Source organism: Dipodomys spectabilis, unplaced genomic scaffold (assembly GCF_019054845.1).
Source record: "Dipodomys spectabilis isolate Male_0828 unplaced genomic scaffold, ASM1905484v1 ptg000231l, whole genome shotgun sequence".
In the NCBI taxonomy this organism is placed as follows: domain Eukaryota; kingdom Metazoa; phylum Chordata; class Mammalia; order Rodentia; family Heteromyidae; genus Dipodomys; species Dipodomys spectabilis.
Genome location: NW_024870908.1, coordinates 7,747,490 through 7,765,930, shown reverse-complemented (window position 1 = coordinate 7,765,930; position 18,441 = coordinate 7,747,490). Strand labels below are relative to the sequence as shown.

The 18,441-nt window shown below is 64.9% G+C and overlaps 1 protein-coding gene across 2 annotated transcripts; it reads left to right on the top strand.

Annotated features, from left to right (window-relative positions):
- Window positions 1–8,412: 8,412 nt before the first annotated feature.
- Slc9a3r2 (SLC9A3 regulator 2) lies at window positions 8,413–18,001 on the top strand. 2 transcript variants are annotated; one of them, XM_042698188.1, is made up of 7 exons: window positions 8,413–8,625; window positions 11,039–11,239; window positions 15,614–15,793; window positions 15,992–16,145; window positions 16,223–16,266; window positions 16,601–16,663; window positions 16,860–18,001. In XM_042698188.1, exons 1-7 carry the CDS (start codon window positions 8,413–8,415, stop codon window positions 17,016–17,018), a joined length of 1,014 nt encoding a protein of 337 aa, XP_042554122.1. In that variant the 3' UTR covers window positions 17,019–18,001. The 2 variants fall into 2 exon arrangements, with proteins under 2 accessions (XP_042554122.1, XP_042554123.1); XM_042698189.1 differs by lacking the exon at window positions 16,601–16,663.
- Window positions 18,002–18,441: the final 440 nt, after the last annotated feature.

Genomic DNA, 18,441 nt, shown 5'->3' with positions numbered 1-18,441 from the left:
AGCCCGACTCCGGCCCCCCTCCCGGCCGGCGCGGCGCGGCGCGGCGCGGCCTGGCTCCGCGGGCCCGCCCCTTCCGGTGACGTCATCGCGAGGCAACCGCCCCGCCCGGCGGAAGTGCGGCCTGCGACTTCCGCTCCCGCTCGGACTCCGGCTAGAGCGGCGTCCGGGCGCGCGGCGCTCTGTCCGCCGCGGGCGGCCGGGCGGGTTCCGGCCCCGGGCCCGGGCGCGCGAGGAAGCCCGGCGTCCGGAGTCTCCGCTCAGCCATGGCTAGGCTTTGAGTGCCGCACTGCTCCGCGCCGGAAGGCCGCGCTCGGCCCGAAGCGCTGCCCGTGGTTCCTGGGCCGCGGGGCTGCTGGCAGCCGGCGGGCGGCCTTCCCCAGCGCCACCGCATGCGGCCCTCAGGAGCCCGGCGCCTGGTCGGGAGCGCACACCGCCCCTGAGCCAGGCGCGGGCGGCTCACGTCTGGAGTGGCAGTCAGGTCATCTGTCGTCGCCGTCGTCAGATCTCAGGGCTCTGAGAGCTGAGCATCTTGGTTGGAAGCCAGCCCGGGCAGGAAAGCCCACCAGACTCTTCAGTTAAACCACCCAAAAGCCAGAAGTGGAGCTGAGCTAGCTGAGAGGGTCAGTTAGACTTTGCCAGAGAACCACCCAGACACCCAGGTACAGAGAACAAAGGAAGGTTTATTGTTGGGAAAGGAGTGGAAAGACTCCTGCCCACAAGAGAGGAGTGAGAAGAAGCGCCAGCTATTGTCTGAGGTGACCTATATGTCCTAGGAGGTTTAGGAGGGGCTAGAAGGGGTCAGGAGGCGAGATCCTGGTGTGGACGTGTAGGGCAGGAGCTTCATCATGGCGGCTAGGACTGAAGGCTGCTGTCCAAATAGTAGATAAGGAGCCCTGCAGCTGCCCAGCCCTGAAGGTCACTCGAAGGGGCTCTTGTTGCCTTATATGGTGGTGGCTGCCCCAGACAAGTGCCATCTCTGGGTAAAGGGGAGGTTGGAGGCTGATTATTTACTGCTTTTACTACATGGTCCTAGTGTTGCCTAGGAAGGGAGCGTGCCAAGCCGTGGAGATGGAAAGGAGTGTATTAAGCTATGGGACTGGAGCTCATTTCGCTAGCTCCCAGGCCCTGAGTTCAAGCCCCAGGACCAGAACACACATACACAGAAGATGGCAAAATCAGCCAGGCACCAGTGGCTCTAGCCTGTAGTCCTAGGTACTCAGGAGGCTGAGATCTGAGGATTGTGGTTTGAAGCCAGCCTGGGCAGGAAAGGCTATGAGACTCATCTCCAATTAACCAACAGAAAGAGCTGGAAGTGGTGCTGTGGCTCAAGTAGTAGAGTGCTAGCCTTGAGCAAAAAGGAGCTCAGTGACAGTGTCCAGCTCCAGAGTTTAAGCCCCAGGACTGGGGGGGGAAAGGTGGCAAATGGAAAGATTTGCTTATCCATGTTTTCCTTACTGCAGAGCACCTGTTAACATCCAGGTTCTGCAGACTCCAGACACATTTAATGAGGAGCTGCTGCAAGGAGGAAGAGCCCCAGAAAAGAAGTCAGGGCTTGTTTCAGTGTGACACACAGAAGCGATACTCTGCTTTCCTTGTGCAATCCTGCCTTTTTTTTTTTTTTTTAAGATTTATCCACTCTACATTTCTAAGTGCTGGGAGGTCCGCGATACCTAGAGAATCCTCCAGGGGGTGCTCCACACCCTTCCAGTTGGATCCAAGTCCCCCCCCCCCCCCCCCCCCAGGATCTCCCAGCCTGAGCGGGCGGCCATGCCAGGGGACCCCGGTGGCTGGATTGTGGCCTATGTCGTGACGTGCCACCCGCCCACCTGCCACTCCAAGTGGCTCTCCAAGGTGGGCAGAGTGGGCCCTGGGGAGCGTGGCAGGGGTGGCTCGTGGCGCAGCCGCCTGGTCCCCGAGGTCCTTCAGATACTTAGCCTGTTCACAGCCCCTGTGTGGAAGTGTTCTCCCCAAGTAGGGTAATAGCAACAACAACGGAGCCAACATTCACTGCGGGCCAGGAATGGTGCCAAGACCTCCTGGTTGTTAATGCAACAAGATAAGAGGAGCACTGTCACCACCTTCAGTTTCAAAGGAGGAAACTGAGGCAAGTGAGGCGGTAACATTACTGCTTCTTCCCCTACGCACGCACACACACAGAGCCAAAGCTCCAGGGCTAAATGCTCCTGGGTTCTGGGTAGTCTTTGTGGGGAAGGCTGCAGGTTCTAGTATGCTCCATTGCGGTTGACACCCCCAGGGTGTTCCAGCGTGGGGAGCAGGTGGCTTCCTCTGCTTCCCGCCTCCTCCTCCTTAACCTTCAGTATTCTTTGAAGTCCAAAAGTGAAGCATTTTACAATGATCCCAAACAAGACCCCCCTCCCCATTTTCTGGGACCTTCTGGAGGAAGAGGTCGATCAGGTCTGATTATCTGCAGGCCAGATTCACCTGGGGCTGGGGTCACGAGAGACTGCACCCTCGGGTCTTGCTGGGTGGGCGTGGGCTGTTCTGGCAGGAGAGCCTTGGAGGAATGCTCTGTGGCTGCACCAGCCATTTTCTCAGAATCCTTGAGGATGGGTGAAGGTTCGCCAGGTAGAAGGGGAAGGGAAGAGCTCTGGGCACAAGCAATCATAGGCTGTTGGTTAAGACTCCACACGGTGGAGGTTGGCTGAGGAAAGTGGCCTCGGGAGAGGGTTGGTGGTCAAATAGACCGCAGTGGAGTTTGGCAGGGCTCCGTCGGGTATCTGTTGGCCATCATCAATGGCTCTGTGGGACCAAAGTTGGGGTTCCCATCCTCCTTGGGGAGTGATCCACCTGCAGGCCCTCTGTGCCCACCTGGGTGCCAGGAGCTCCTCCTGGTCAGTTCCTGGGGTAGGGAGGAGATGGAAGAGCAGGAGTGGTAGCACAGGCAGGCACACGCACACGCACCCCAGGGAGTCTCAAGGGCGGTTCTAGCCAGAGGCCCATTCAGTGAGCCTCTTCTAGCAGCCTGGGGTGGGGGGACCCCTCTTCTCTCTCCATCCACCCTTCTCCCTCCGCCTCCCAGAGCCCCGCAGTTGCTGAGGGGGCGGACGGGGCGGGGCGACACAGCTGTTAATAGTCGGGGCTCCGGGGTCGCCGGGAGCCCCGCGCTCTTCGCCACCGCCACCGGCGCGCACGGCCCCAGCCGGCCGGTTCCAGGTCCTCTTCCCCGGGCCGTCGGCGCGAGAGCCCTGGCGCGCAGGCCGGCAGCGCGGGGCCCCCGGCCGGGGGCTCCTGCGAGCCGGGCGCTGCTGGCCGGGCTGCTGCTGCTGCTGCTGCCGCCCGGGCCCGCCGCAGCCTGGTACAAGCACGTGGCGAGCCCCCGCTACCACACGGTGGGCCGCGCCGCCGGCCTGCTGGCCGGGCTGCGCCGGGCCCCCGCGCCGTGGCGCCGCGAGCTGCGCCCGGCCTGGGCCGGCCCGGCCCCGGGGCCCGCCGCCCGCGCCGCCCTGGCGCTGCTCCCCCCGGGGGCGCCGGGGCCCGGGCCGCTGCGGGAGGCGTGGCGCGCCGCCGTCCGTGCGCCCCGGAGCCCGCGCGCCCCGCAGCGCACGCGGGAGCGGCGCGGGCCCTGCGCCCGGACCTCCGCGGGGACGGCCAGGTAAGGTGGGGAAGGAGCCCGGGGTGGCGGGACGGAGGCAGGGCGCACGTCGGTGCCCCGAGGCGCCGGGGCAGGGCCTCCCACCCCGCCCGGCCTCTTCCCAGGGTCCCGATCTGTTCTTTCCAGAGCCCTCGGAGAGGCCTTTGGCGCCCGGCCGCGGTTCCTGCGCTCGCTGCCGCCTTCGCCCATCCCTGTCCCTGAAAGCATCCCGGACCCGCGGCACCCGGGAGCCGCCGCCGCCGCCGCCAGGACGCCCGGCCCCCAGCGCCCGCCCAGCCCCTTGGCCCGGTCAATAAACCCAGCCTGATTCCCCTCGCCCGCGTGACCCTCTCCTCTGTGTACTTTGGGGCTGGCTTCGGGGCGCACCCACGCACTGGCAAATGTCAAGCCCCCTCCCTGGCTAGTCCAGGGGGCCCTCACCAGCCACACTAGCTGCGTCACTGCACCGCCGCCCCGGACCTGGGTCCTGCTGTCCACCGGTGCCCCCCCTTCAGGGGTGGACTCATCCCCCCCCCATGGTAGACTCCCTGGGGGCCCACGCCATCTACTGAGGCAGAGAAGGGAGAGCCTGCGGAGCGCGGGTGCCCACCCACCAGGAAGCCCTCCAAGGCCTGTCCTGCATTGCTGTTGTTTTTTTCTTTTTTGCCAGTCCTGGGGCTTGAACTCAGGGCCTGGGCACTGTCCCCGAGCTTCCTTTTCCTCAAGGTTAGTGCTCTACCACTCGAGCCACAGCACCACTTCCAGCTTTCTGGTGGTTTATTGTAGATAAGAGTCTCATGGACTTTCTTGCCCCAGCTGGCTTTGAACCGTGGTCCTGAGATCTCAGCCTCCTGAGTAGCTAGGATGACAGGTGTGAGCCACCAGTTCCCGGCACTTCTGGCTTTTTCTGTGTATGGTACTGAGGAATCAAACCCAGAGCTTCATGCATGCTAGTCAGGCACTCTACCACTGAGCCACCTTCCCAGCCCAGTATTTGTTTTTGAAACAGGATCTCATGATGCACCTCAGGCTAGACTTCCAATTTAAGGTCCTCCCACCTCAGCCTCCCAAATGGCAGGATTATAGATGAGTACCACCGTGCTGAGCTCCAGGCATTCATCTACAGCCTGGACCTCCTGCAGGGTGCCCTCAATCTTGGAGCTTGAACACAGCCTTTTTGCTCAAAGCTAGTGCTCTACCACTTTGAGCCACAGTGCCACTTCCAGTTTTGGGTGGGCTAATTGGAGATAAGAGTCTTAGAGGGCTGGGAAGGTGGCTCAGTGGTAGAGTGCTTGCCTTGCATGCCTGAGGCCCTGGGTTCGATTCCTCAGCACCACATAAGAAAAAAGCCAGAAGTGGAGCTGTGGCTCAAGTGGTAGAGCACTAGCCTTGAGCTGAAGAGCTGAGGGACAGAGCCCAGGCCCAGAGTTCAGGCCCCATGACCAGACCAAAAAAAAAAAAGTCTTAGAGACTTTTCAGCCTGGGCTGGTTTTGAACCAGGATCCTCAGATCTCAGCCTCCTGAGTAGTTAGGATTACAGATTACAGGCTTGAGCCACCAGTGCCCAGCTAAACCTGACCTTTTAATACATGGATGTCCTGACCTTGCCACCCCCAAAAACACAACACCTCAAGGGCACCCCACTGTGGTGTGGCAAATTCCAGGTTCTTGGGGCAGGCCATCGGGCTGGTCCAGCCCCCGGTCTCATTGTCTTCTGATTCCTGCCCTCCCTCCTGCTGCAGCCCACTGGAACAGCATGGAGACCCCGCCTGCAGGATTCTGAGGCCCCAGGCTGAGTCAAATGTGCCTCTGCAGGCTGCCCTCCCTATTCCTGGGCCTCTCTTGTTTAGGCCAAGGTACACAACCTCACCACACACACACACACACACACACACACTCCGACTTCCCTGGGTCTCAGCGGTGTTTACCCAGAGCTTGCCAGCGCCCGTGGTGGTGTGCAAATGTTAGATCACAAGAGCTGCCTGGAAGTACTTCAGCCTGGAGAGAGGTGGGTGGCAGCTCCAAGGTGAAGGGCTGGGTCGGGGCGGAGCTTCTCCTTGTCTTTCTCCCTGGCCAGCTGTGGGCCTGGGTGTCATTTCCAGCCCCAGGGAAAAGAGCGTCGGCGCAGCTCCACCCTGCAGTAAGCCCCCAAGGCCAGCCCAGGGAGGCGGGTCCGGGGGCAGCTCCGACCATCCCCGCCAGGTGGCGCTGCACTGCAGCTGTCGCCGGCGACGGCGCCCGACCGACCAGCAGCTCCGGACAGGGGCGTGGCCTGGGGCGGGGGCGGGGCGGGGCGGGGCGGGGCCACCCCAGCCCTGGGCCGCGGGCTTCCTGCCTTTCTTTTCGGGTCCCTCCTCCCTCTCCGGTTCTGGTCTTCCTTTCTCTCCCCCACCTCTCCTGTGGCACTGGTCCCGTCCTGTCCGCTCCGATTTCGGGGTCCAAGGAGAGCTATGGTGTGATTGAGGGAGGAGGCCCTGAGCAAGACTCGGTGATGCTCTCTGGACCATTAGCGCCCATTAGGGAATAATCAGAGCCTGCCCAGGATGCTGGGGCTGGGCATTACCCAGGATCCACCCCCAGATCTCCTCCCAAGCTGGCTGGGGCCGGTCTCCACCTCCACGCCAGGCCCTCTGCACTTCCTCTGAGTTTCTAATCTGTCTTCATTGGCTGCCTTTTTAAATTAATTAAATTTATGTGCCTGGGCACTGCTTTTTGCTGGTGAATTTGAACTGTGATCCTCCGATCTCAGCCTCCCGAGTAGCTAGATTTCAGAGGTGGGCCTCCGACACCCATCTTCTCTCCTCTGGTTGCCTGTATTCCCATGCTGTTACCCACAGCACTTCCTTTGTTATTCCGTTACCTTCCTTGGCACCCCCTTTTCTCTTTGGGATCTCCTCTGCTCTGACTGTGTGCAGTGTCCTGTGACACTGTGGTGTCCTGGTCACTTGGTGTCACCACCTGCCCTATCCTGCACTGCCTTGACCTCCAGCCTGGCTTCACCCAAGCCAATCTTTACTCACAGGCCAGACGGTGCCATTGGGTCCTGGGCTTCAGAAGACCGGTGAGGGCACATGGCAGGTTGGGAACGTGAGGGGGAAACTGAGGTCTCCGAGCCTCCTGCCGTTGAGGCCCTGGGCTCCATTTGTTTCCTACTCTCTCGCCTGGAGATTTCCCATTCTATCTCTCCAGAGTGGCCACAACGCAGCAACCAGCAGGTTTGAGGTGGTCCTAGTTGCTGGAGAATGACCCCCTCGCCAAAGCTGGACAGGTTCACCCACCACTTGTGCTTCTGCATAATCTCCATAGGCTGGGCTCAGGGAAACCAGAAATGGGCCAGATAGGCAACCTCTAGCCAGGCAGACAGATAGATGGAGGAGGCATCAGTCAGGAGTTGGGAAGATATGGAGCAGCCATTCAGCCACAGCCTACCTAAGTGGCTTTTAGGGGTAGTGGATGGGGTGTGGGCACCCAAGGGACCACGGCCCAGGATGCTGCCCAGAGGCGGGCTCTGGGCATGGGTGGGGAGACCATGCCAAGGACACTGGAGAGAAGCGGAGGAGAGGAGAGGAGAGGCGAGGAGAGGAGAGGAGAGGCGAGGCGAGGAGAGGCGAGGAGAGGAGAGGAGCGAGGGAAGCCTGATTCTCCTGTCCACATGGGAAGCTGTCTAGGCTGGCTATGCCTGGCCTCAGGGAGTCCGGTATGGAAGCCTCTGAATGCTGGGGGGCTGGGAGGGGAATCGGGTATGGCCGGGAGAGCTTGGGCCCACCCGCAAGAAATGTGGTCTCACAACCCTGGCGGTGGAGAGCCTTACGTGGGTCTCTTCCCTCTCCACACCTCCGTGCCCTCAGCTGTCTGTCTGTCGGAGGGGTTATTCAGGTGTCTACACCCAGAGAGACAGGAAGTGTGTGATTCTTGTCACTGGCTGTTCAGGGTGAAACCTGGCAGTCACGCTGGAGGAGGGAGCAGTGGAGGGCTGGTGACCGACTGGGGACGGGCAACCTGCGGAGGCCTGTTTAACGTAGGGCAGCTGACCACTGCCCAGAGTCCAGGGACCAAAGTCCTCAGCTCATTTGAAGGCCGCTCAGACCCCTGGCCAGCCTGGCACACTCGCGTGCCCACGGTCAGGGGGTGCTGGGGGCAGGATGGTTAATGCTGTGTAGGGCAGTGACCACACAAACCTCCCGAGAGGGGCGGGGCGCCGCGGTGATGGTGCGTGTGTATGTGTGTGTGTGTGTATATGTGTGTGTGCGTGTGTATGTGTGTGTATATGTGTGTGTGTGTGCGCGCACGAGTGCTGCGTCCCCTCCCCCAGGTCCTGAGCTCAGCTCTGGCTGCAGGAAGGAGTCCGAGTGGGCCGGGGAGGGGGGGCCGGGGAGGGGGGGACGCGGGCCGGGCGGGGGTGGGGTGGGGTGGGGAGGAAAGGCCCGGAGCCCCGTGTCCAGGCCGGCCCCGCAGGTGTCCAATACGTGTTCCTGGACAGAAGGGGGCGGGACCTGGAGGGGGATCGAGGGGGGATCCGGGAGGGGAGGGCGGGGACCCGGCCTGCGAGCCCCGCCGCGCACCGCCCCCCCCCCCCCCCCCCCCCCGCGGGTTGGCGGGCGGCCGGCCGGGGCGGGGGCCGGGCCGCGGGGCTCGGCGGGGGCGGGAAGGGGCGGGCGCGGGGGCGGCGCCGCAGCCCGAGCGAGGCCCGAGCCCGAGCCGGAGGCGCCGGGAGCGGAGCGCCAGCCCCGGAGGCCGCTGCCGGGTCCGCCCGCGCCGTCCCCGCCGCCCGCCGCCCCGAGAGCGCCGCGTGCCGGGGGCCGCCGGCCGCCGCGGGCGCCATGGCCGCGCCGGAGCCGCTGCGGCCGCGCCTGTGCCGCCTGGTGCGCGGCGAGCAGGGCTACGGCTTCCACCTGCACGGCGAGAAGGGCCGCCGCGGGCAGTTCATCCGGCGCGTGGAGCCCGGCTCCCCCGCCGAGGCGGCCGCGCTGCGCGCCGGGGACCGCCTGGTCGAGGTCAACGGCGTCAACGTGGAGGGCGAGACGCACCACCAGGTGGGAGCCCGCGCGCGAGCCCGGCCCGCGCGACCCAGAGCCCCGCGCGGTCCCCGGGCCCCCGCGCGATCCAGGACCCCCCCTCGAGATCCCCGGACCCCCTTCAAGATCCCCAGACCCCCTCGAGATCCCCGGACCCCCTTCAAGATCCCCAGACCCCCTCGAGATCCCCGGACCCCCTTCAAGATCCCCGGACCCCCGCGCGATCCAGGACTCCCCTCGAGATCCCCAGGCCCCCTCGAGATCCCCGGCCCCCGCGCGATCCAGGACCCCCCCTCGAGATCCCCGGACCCCCTTCGAGATCCCCGGACCCCCTCGAGATCCCCGGACCCCTGCGCGAGTCCCGGACTCCCCCCTCGCGCGAGTCCCGGACCCCCCCCTCGCGCGAGTCCCGGACTCCCCCCTCGCGCGAGTCCCGGACCCCCCCCCTCGCGCGAGTCCAGGACACCCCCCTCCCCCGCTCGAGTCCAGGACTCCCCTCGAGAATCCCGACTCCCCTCGAGAATCCCGGCCCCCCTCGAGATCCCCGGCCCCCCTCGAGATCCCCGGGCCCCCGCGCGATCCAGGACCCCCGCGCGACCCCTGGCGGCCGGGTCCCCCCACCCCCCATCCCGCCGCGGTCCGGTCCTGCGGGGCCCTGCGCAGGCTCCAGCACCGAGGCTCCCCGGGAAGCTCCGTCCTGACCGGAGCTGGAGGGGAAGGGGAAGGGGAAAGGGATGGGGACGCGGGGTTCCCGGCCCGGAGGGGCCGCACTGCGGCTGCTCGGCCCGCCCGGCCAGGCTCTGGCGGGTTTGGCCTTCGCAAACCGCCACCACCGCCGCCCGGGGTCAATCACTGGCGGCCCTGCGAGTGTGTGTGTGGGGCGGGGGAGCACACGGACCTGGAGGAGGAGCCGTGGCTCCGCCAGACCTGGGCAGACCTGTGTGCGTCTGCAGACACGCATTGGTCCTGGTGTCCTGACGTGTGCGGGCTGGACATGTGTGTGCCCTGTGCACACGAGGCATGTGTACTTGCAAGTGTCACGGGTGGTGTACCAGGGTGCCTCCCTCTGGGTCTGCTGGGTGCCATGGAACTGGCCCTAGTGGCAGCACGTCCCCGGACTCCCGTGGTCCCTTAAGTGCCACCACCCGATGTCCTCAGCTGGCAAAAGGCCTTCCCGCCTCCCCTCTGCAGCTTCTGCGAGGTTGGATGTCTGGCTGACCCCTCTCAGACCCTCCCTGGAGTCCAGCCTCCCTCCATCCCTTCCCTCTGGGTCTCCTGGGTCCCTCACAGCAACAGCAAGTCGGTGACCTGTCTGTGCTCACACCCCTGGAGTCTGGAGATAACAGATTGGTACTTGACTGGGCTGGCCACCAACTCCTATCTCCCCCCGCAGGGCCCTGTCTGTTCAACCGCCTGCTGTCCCGTCTCCCACTTGGAGTCTCCCCTGTTTCTGGCTATTTGTTCAAGAAGGGTGGGAGCTGGGCCGGAGGTTTGGCCCAACCGACAGGGAGGGCCTGATAGGGGTGGCATGTCCTGCCTCTAAGACCCGGCCCAGGCCCAAGGGCACCTGTTTGTCTCAGGCCTGTGGGGTACTGGTCTCTAAGGACTCCATACACAGAATCATAGGGGACCTTTTCCATTGTCCAGGAGGGCAGGATGTGTGACCTCTGGTCCCTCCCCCCCAAGTTACAGATGAGGAAACTGATTCTCAGAGATTGTGGGGGGCTGGCTCAGTGGGGTGCTGGGTTCCCCTGTTCTGCGGGGCTGCGGGTTGAGAGGAGGGACAGGTCAGGCTTTCCCATGTGTTGACGCTGGCTGAATGGAGTGATGGTATGTGCCCACACACACAGCTGTAAAGCTGTGCTGTCCCGGGGTGCTCCCCCCCCATCCTGGCCTGCTACTTCCGGATGTGTGGGAGCTGTAGCCACACATCCAGGGTTCCTCTCTTTGCAGGCTCAGCAGGCTGGGGTCGAGCTCCAGGTCTGTCTCTGCAGCCATCTAGGAAAGACAGGCTTTTAAACAGATTCGTGTCCAGGAACACCTGTGTACATACGTGTGCGCATGCACGCACTCATGCAGACGCGGGCTGGCACCCGCTCAGGTTTTTCTCATATCGGGACAGATGGCATCTCCCAGCTGGCTGTGTCCTGCAGCAGCTCCTGGCCTGCCTGGACAAGGCCCTAAGTCAAGGGCCAGGCCCTTAAGAGGACCCCCCCCCCCCCATCCTGGCAGCTTGGGCCTTCATGTCAAGAGCCCAAGGAGAAGAGGGTGGGAAGGAGGGAGCTGCTGGCCCCTGCAGGCCTCTGGTACAGCCACCCACCGCTGGCAGACCGGCCGCCTGTCTGCTGGGGCCAGCCCAGAGTGGTGGCACTGCCCATGTGCTGCCCAGGGTGTTGGCTGCAGACCCACCCCTGCTCCCGCCCCCGCCCAGGTGGTGCAGAGGATCAAGGCTGTGGAGGGGCAGACGCGGCTGCTGGTGGTGGACAAGGAGACGGATGAGGAGCTCCGCCGGCGGCAGCTGACCTGCACCGAGGAGATGGCTCACGGAGGGCTTCCGCCGGCCAGCGAACCCTGGGAACTGAAGTCCGACTGGGCACGCGTGGGCAGCCTCAGTTCTGACACTGGCCAGAAGGTACGGCAGGCTCTGACTCCTGGCCACCTTGGCTTTCTCCAGGACCGCCATCTCGGCCTTTAAATAACAGCCTTTGCCGCTGGCCACCTCCCCAAGCCTGCATTCCTCCTTCCTTTCGGGGTCCTTTCCCTCCTGCAGTGACCGCCCTATAGGTCTCTTGGGACCACTTTCTCCGCCTGCAGTCAGCCTGTTCTCTGCGCCCGGTGGCTGAGGAATCCTGGGACATTTGAGGATGGTGTCCAGCTCTGTCCATCTGTGGGTTTTGTCCTCGTCTCTGTATGCTGTGAGGGCCTGGGCGCAGGGCAGCTGGCCGCCTCTGTGGGTGTTATGGCTGGACCAGGGCAGGGGGGCGAGTTGGTGTCCAGGGGAGCTGCCGTCAGCCCCCAGCAGCCCAGGTGCCCAGCTGGGTCGTTGTAGAGCGGGCTCACCTTCACCCCCAAACGTGGACACCCAGTGGCAACCCCTCCCCCTCCCAGACCGGACCCAGAAAGAACAGGGAAAGGCCTGCTCTCCGTCCTTCCCGTGGCCAGCCCGGCCTTACCTGGAAGTCAGGAGGAAGGACCCACACTGTGTGTGTGGCCTCTTGGGGGCTCTGGTATTATTGTCTCTTGTACCTTCCACGCTGAGTGTGTGTGTGTGTGGGGGGGGGTGGAGTTTGAACTCAAAGCCTTGTGGCTTGTGCTTGCTAGCTAGATGAGTGCTCTGAGTCTTTGTTTTTTTCTCCCTTCTTTTCTTTAACAAATCCTTTGAAGGGATTTAAGCACCAGAGGTTTCCAGGTGCCCCTTGGCAAGCTGTGGCTGAGGGCTGGTAGACTGTCAGGTGTGAATGCAGTCGTGGGTCTGAGGGCCCCCGGCCTCTGCCCTCTCCCCATGGGTGCCGTGAGGTGCTTTCTCTTCTGGGGGAGTCCAGGGCAGGTGTGGAGGCTGGGCGGCTGGGCTTTGCTCCGTAGCTGCTGACGACCAGGCCAGAGGACCCCGCGTGTGGGGCCAGCTGACAGGGCAGGAACCTGGCCGCTCCAGGCCCCGCGTGCCCTGGCCGAGGATGGGAGCCCGCTTCTTTCCCAGCACCCCGCCCTCCCCGACGGGAGGAAGCCCCCCTCCCCCCCAGACGTTTGTCCATTCATTTAGACACAAACAGCTGAGTTCACCTTCCTGTGGAAAACTCTGCCCTGGACCCTTATCTGGAGGTGGGGGTGGGGGGGACCCTGGCCTCGGGTGGGGCCTTCCCCCTGGGCTATTTCAGGCTGCAGGAAGGCCTAGGAGGGGGCTTCCTCCGAGCGTATTTTTAGAGAAACAAAAGGGGTACGGTGGGCAGCCCAGGGGTCAGGCGTGCCCCTGGAAGGCAGAGGAACAGCCTCTTCTGATCTCTGAAAATGGGGCTCAGAGGCTTCCCCGCGGGGGCCGGGCGGGCTGTGCTCTAACTGGGGTGTCGCCGGCTGGAGGATGTGTTGCTGTGCTTTGTTGTGGGGTTGGGGGTCTCACCTGGTGCCCCTTAGCGCTGTGCTTGCCCTGCCTGGGCCTCAGTGTCCCTTGTCCTGGCTGGGACAGGGAGGTGGAGCCCCTGAGGATGCCCATGTGAGGTGGGGGGCCGTGGCTCAGCCGGGGCTGCCCTGGGGCCGGGGGTGGCTGCAGCTATGGGGGGGTGGCAGGGACACCCCCGTGACGGAGACGGGCTGCTGGCCGTGCCAGGGCCGGCGGGCAGCGGTGGCTCAGCTGGCCTGCTGCCTCCTCTCTCCCTCGGGGTGCCCACTCCGGGCCTGGGGGGGGGCTGCAGCTGAGTGAGGAGAGAAGCTTGGGGGAGGGGGGCTCCCACCCTCCTCTTCCCCTCCCTCCTCTTCTGAGCTGGGTCCCCTCCCTGGCTGGTCTCCCCGTCCGTCTGTCCAGTCGTGGGTCCCGAGCAGGGCAGGGCCTCCCAGAAACTTCCTTCCTTCCTTTCTTGGGACGGAAATGTAGCTGGGGGGGTGGTGTGTGCCTCAGCCCGGGGAGGGGGGTCAGTCACCACCCTGCTCCCCAAAGTGACTCAGCCCCCCTCTGTCCCCACCCACCCATCCCCAGGGAACTGGGGTCACCGCGGGAGATAGATAAGTGGGGTGGCTGTGTGTGCCGGCCGGAGAGCTTGAGCCACCAGCACAGGACCGCCGCCGCCCGCCCCGCCGGGCCTCGGTCCTGCCCCGCATGGCCCGCTCTGGGAGTGTCCTGCCGCCCGCCCCAGCCCTAGGAGCCACAACCCAGCGGCAGCAGCCCCCGGGGCTGGCACAGGTCAGGCGAGGGCCGAGCTGGAGCTGGCTGTGAGCACAGCAGCCTTCGGCTTCGGCTCCAGGGAGGGAGCGCAGATTCAGGGACCTCCAGCAACAATGAGGGCCTTTCTCTGCCAGGCCTAGTGAGTCACCCGGGTGGGGGGCATAGCCTGGCTCCCGGGGCACCTCCATGCCAGCCTCTTTGTCTGGTGACGGGCTTGGCCAGGGAGCTAGGGCTTGCCCGGCGTGTTGACTGTGGGGCTGGGCGCCCGTGGGAGCCGCCCGCCTGCCTGCGGGAGGCGGCAGGAAGCGCGCTGAGCCAGCCCTGGGAGGAGGAATGCTAGCAATGCGCCCCTCCTGCTGCTGTGGGGGGGGCACCTCTCCTCCCCTGCCTTCAACACCCCACAGCTTGGCCAATGGGGCTCCCGTGTTGGGGTCCCAGGGCATCTATCCGCAGCCGCAGGACCCTACCCTGTGTGTAAACAGGGGTTGAGAGTAGCTGGGTGTGGTGTTCCGTGAGCTGAGTGTGCTGGGGCAGGGGACAGCCAGCGTGACCCCCCAGAACACGGACGTGGCCTCCGCCTGGCCTCGTGACTCTGTGACCCCGGATACCCTGCCAAATCCTGCTTCCCGTTTGGAGCCTTGAGAAACCCCGTCCTACAGACAGTTACAGGGGCCGTGGGAAGAGGCCACAGGCGGGGGGGGGGGCGGGGCACCGTGGAACTGGGTGTGTGTCTGTCTCCAGGACCATGCCCTGTGGCCCTGCTCCTGTGCTGTGTCCACAAGCCTCGCGGGCCCATGCCACACCGCCAGGCCTCTGGGAGCTGGCTCTGGTTTCTGTCTCTGCTTCTGCTCTTCCTTCTTTTCCCTTCCCTCCCTCTCTCTTTCCCTCTCTTCCCTTCCCTTTCCTCCCTCCTCATGGGTTGGGGAGGGCTGCCTTGACCTGTACCCTGACTGTGTCCCTCCCTGACACTTCTGTGAGGGGACGGCCAGGCCTGTCCCAAAGCCCTAGGGCTGGCTGGGAAGCGTCACCAGAGCTGGGCTCTGGAGAGTCCTGGATTTGGCTCCCTTGGCAGCCCCCCCGATGAGCCCCCAGGGGCTCAGGGGCAGCGCCAGTCCCCAAACCTCCTGGCACGGCACGGTGGGGCAGACGGTGGCCATACTGCGAGGGGAGGTGAGAGGGCCAGCAGGAGGAGGGTCTCACCAGACTTTGGGGTGCGGGAAGGGCTTCTTGACGCAAGGCTGAGAGGGCCGGAGTCCCGCATATGCTCCCCGGCCGGCATGGAGGTCCACAGGGCGCTTCAGGAGGCTGAGGGCCCGGCGCCCCTGTGAGCCCGGCCAGTGCGCTGTCACCTGCGCACCCCCCCAGAAACCTGAGCCCCGCCGCCCTGTGTAACTGAGCACCAGCAGCCTCTGGCCATTCAACAGCATAGCCACTGCCCTGGCCCCCTGGCCGGGTGGGGGTCAGCACCAAGCCCAGCCTCTGCCTGCACAGCCCCCTCTCCCCTGGCTTGCAAGTCCCCCTGCAGGATGCCAGAGGTAAAGTGAGGCAGGGCTGGGGGGGGGGGGCGGTGCGAGTTCCGTGGGGCTCCGGGAGTCCTTCCGCGTGGGGATCTTGCCTTCCAGTCCTTTCTGGGCCCCCAGCAAGGTGGGGGTGTCTCCCGTGTGTGTGTGTGTGCTGGAATGTGAAAGCAAACAGCTGGCACCTCGCAGCCCTGCCGCCCAACTGCCTCTCTGAGGCCTGGGGAGAAAGCAAAGCTGCCCGGGCCCACAGGCGGGGAGGGGTGCAGGGGTGGGAATGGGAGGCATGGGCACCCCTTCCCTCCTTGGGTGTGGCCCCAGCCTCCCTGGATCCTGTGATGGGTGTGTGTGTGGTGTGTGTGTGTAACTCATCCTGCCTGGCCCTCTCTACCTCCTGAACCTGCACCCCCAGGCACAGGGTCCATCCGAGGTTCTGTGTTTGGAAACAAGCTCTGCCCCAAACTCCACAGCCAGAGCCAGGCCACAGGCGGCTTCACGGAGCCCGTGGGCTGTGGGGTGGAGTCTGTAGCTGTTTGGGGCTGGGTCGTGAGCGGGGTGGGGAGGAGTGGCTGCCAAGGCTGGAGGCCAGCCAGATGCCCCTCTCCTGTGCCCACAGGGTGTCAATGGGCCCCCAAGAGAGCTGCGCCCGCGGCTCTGCCATATGCGCAAGGGACCCCAGGGCTACGGCTTCAACCTGCACAGTGACAAGTCCCGGCCTGGCCAGTACATCCGCTCTGTGGACCCGGACTCCCCTGCCTCCCACTCTGGCCTCCGGGCCCAGGACCGGCTCATCGAGGTACTGCCCCCCAGCTGCGTGTCTGTGTCCCAGGCCCTGGCCCCCCACAGGGGAAGGGGAGCCACGGGGAACCTGAGCTGGTGCTCGGCTGGCTTCCTCAGCTGGTGTGGCTCTGATGAATATTTGATGGCACAGCGGGCCGGGTGGCGCGGGGCCGCCTGCCCCTGGCCGGGCTGACCCCGGTGTGGCGGGCGGCAGGTGAATGGAGGGAACGTGGAGGACCTGCGGCACGCCCAAGTTGTGGCCAGCATCAAGGCGCGGGAGGACGAGGCCCGGCTGCTGGTGGTGGACCCTGAGACGGACGAGTACTTCAAGCGGCTGCGGGTCACCCCTACCGAGCAGCACGTGGAAGGTGGGCTGCCACCCCAAGGGGGCGGGGTGGGGGGGCCGTGGGAAAGCGGGGTGGCCACCGACACACTGTCCCCGCAGGTCCACTGCCATCGCCAGTCACCAATGGGACCGGCTCCGCCCAGGTGAGAAGACACCCGCAGGTGGACGCCGTGGGGGTCCCAGTCACCGTCCTCCCGTGCCCCGTCCCCAGCACTGCACGGGGGCCGTGTCTCCTTCAGGCCCAGGTCCAGGTCCCTGGGAGCTGGCACTGGCCTCACCCTGGGTGACGCCCCCTGCCGCTGCCCCGCGCCCGCAGGCGCAGCCGCTTGCCTGGCCAGGGCTGGTGCCACGTCCTGCCCGGCCGGCTGTGGGGAGTGGTGCTCGCTGCCGCGGGGGTGTGTGTGTCTCTGTGGAGGTGTGTTGGTGAAGACCGGGGGTGGTGGGGGCCGAGGCCACAACTTGCCCTTGGTTTCCTAGCTCAATGGTGGTTCAGTGTGCTCGTCCCGCAGCGACCTGCCCGGCTCTGACAAGGACACTGAGGTAACTCCTCTGCTGTGCTCACAGCGGGCGCCAGGGGAGCAGGGGCGGGTCCTGCGGAGCAGTCTCAGGGACCCCAATGCCCCCCCGCCCCGCCCAGCCCTGCAGGTGGCCTTGGGTATGAGCTCCTTGGGAGACTCTGGTCTGGGGCATGAGTCTAGAGCTCACATCTGCCCTCTGTTCCCCCCATCCCTCCCAGGATGGCAGTGCCTGGAAGAGAGACCCCTTCCAGGAGAGCGGCCTCCACCTCAGCCCCACGGCAGCCGAAGCCAAGGAGAAGGCTCGAGCCACGCGGGTCAACAAGCGGGCACCGCAGATGGACTGGAACCGGAAGCGGGAGATCTTCAGCAACTTCTGAGCCCCTCCCCGCTGTCCGGGCCCCTGGACCTCCTCCTGTGCCGACCTCGGGACCGAACCAAGCCCCTCTGGCCTCAGTGGACGAGAGGGCGGTCTCCACGCCACCCAGAAAACTACCCATGCCCCAGGGAGCCCCCAGTCCTGCCTCTCATCCACTGGGTGCTGGGGCTGCTGCAGCAGGTGGAAGGGGAGAGAGAGGCAGAGACATGAGAGACACAGAGATCGAGAGAGACAGGAAGAGAGATACCAGGAGAATGAGAAAGACAGAGAGAGAGAGGAGAGAGAGGACGGTGTGGGACTGCTGGCCAGCGTCTTTGCTGCTCTACCCTGGGTCTGCTGACTAAAAGGAACGAGTTTCTGCTTTTTTTTTCCAAAAAGATCTCCAGCTCCCCACGTTTCCACTTAATACGAGAGCCCCCCTCCCCCCCACCAAATAACCGCAATAAAACAACCTTTCATGGCAAACTATTTCCTCCACGACCCCTCGGCCGCGCCATCCTGAGTGGAGCCCCGGGGGCCCAGGCCAGGCCCACATGGGACTCTGGGTAAGGCTGGAGAGGCCAGGCATTGCTGTAAGAGCCGTCCCTCCACCCTCCCCGTGACCCCCCTGGTGTGTGGGTGGGGGTTCCTAGGCCAGCCCCCCCGACCCCCGCTTCTCTGTGCTGCTCCCACCTTGCGGGTGGGCTGGAGTGAAGGGCCTGGGCTTGATGACAAAGGCCCCACCCCCCAAGGGGACGGCCTCCGGACAGGCCCCGGTCCTGCACCTCTGCTCCAGGCCTGGGGATCGCGGAGCTGCTCCCCGGAAGACCCCTGGGCTTCAGAAACCAGCCCCTGCCTTGCGCCTGCCTGGCGCCCACCCCTGGACACCCGTCAACTCTGCCCTTTCCTCGGCACCCTGAACCGCTGGACCTGACCGACCAGCACTGCTGTCTGCCTTGTAAGCCATAGCGCATGCGCGCCCTCAGAATAAACGGGCCTTGCCTCTGACCCCGTGTCTGTCTGTCCCGAGTATCTGGTAGAGGGAGGGCTGGAGGTGGGGACCGTGGGGGGGTGAGGCCCTTTCTAGGGGAGCCATGGTGGGCTGCAGACCGGGCGGCTTCTTGACTGGGCCTCAGGACCTGTCCTGTGCCACAGTTGATCACATTCTGGGGGCCCTGCCCCTTTCCACACGGCGGGCACCCGCCTCCTGCCCTCCGGCCGGTGGGTCTCAGGCCAAGCCCCCCGCGCTGTCCGTCAGAGCCCGGGCCTCTCTCCCTTTCTGAGGACGTGTGTGTGTGTGGGGTATGTAGGGGGTGTGGGGGGAGGCTGGGGGTGGGGGGAATGGGCTCTTGCACAAGCTTAGGAGCTGGTGGGGGTTCTGGTTGGAGAACCTGCCGGGCCTGTAGACCGCGAGGCCACGGGGTGCAGCTGCCTGCAGCTGGCTG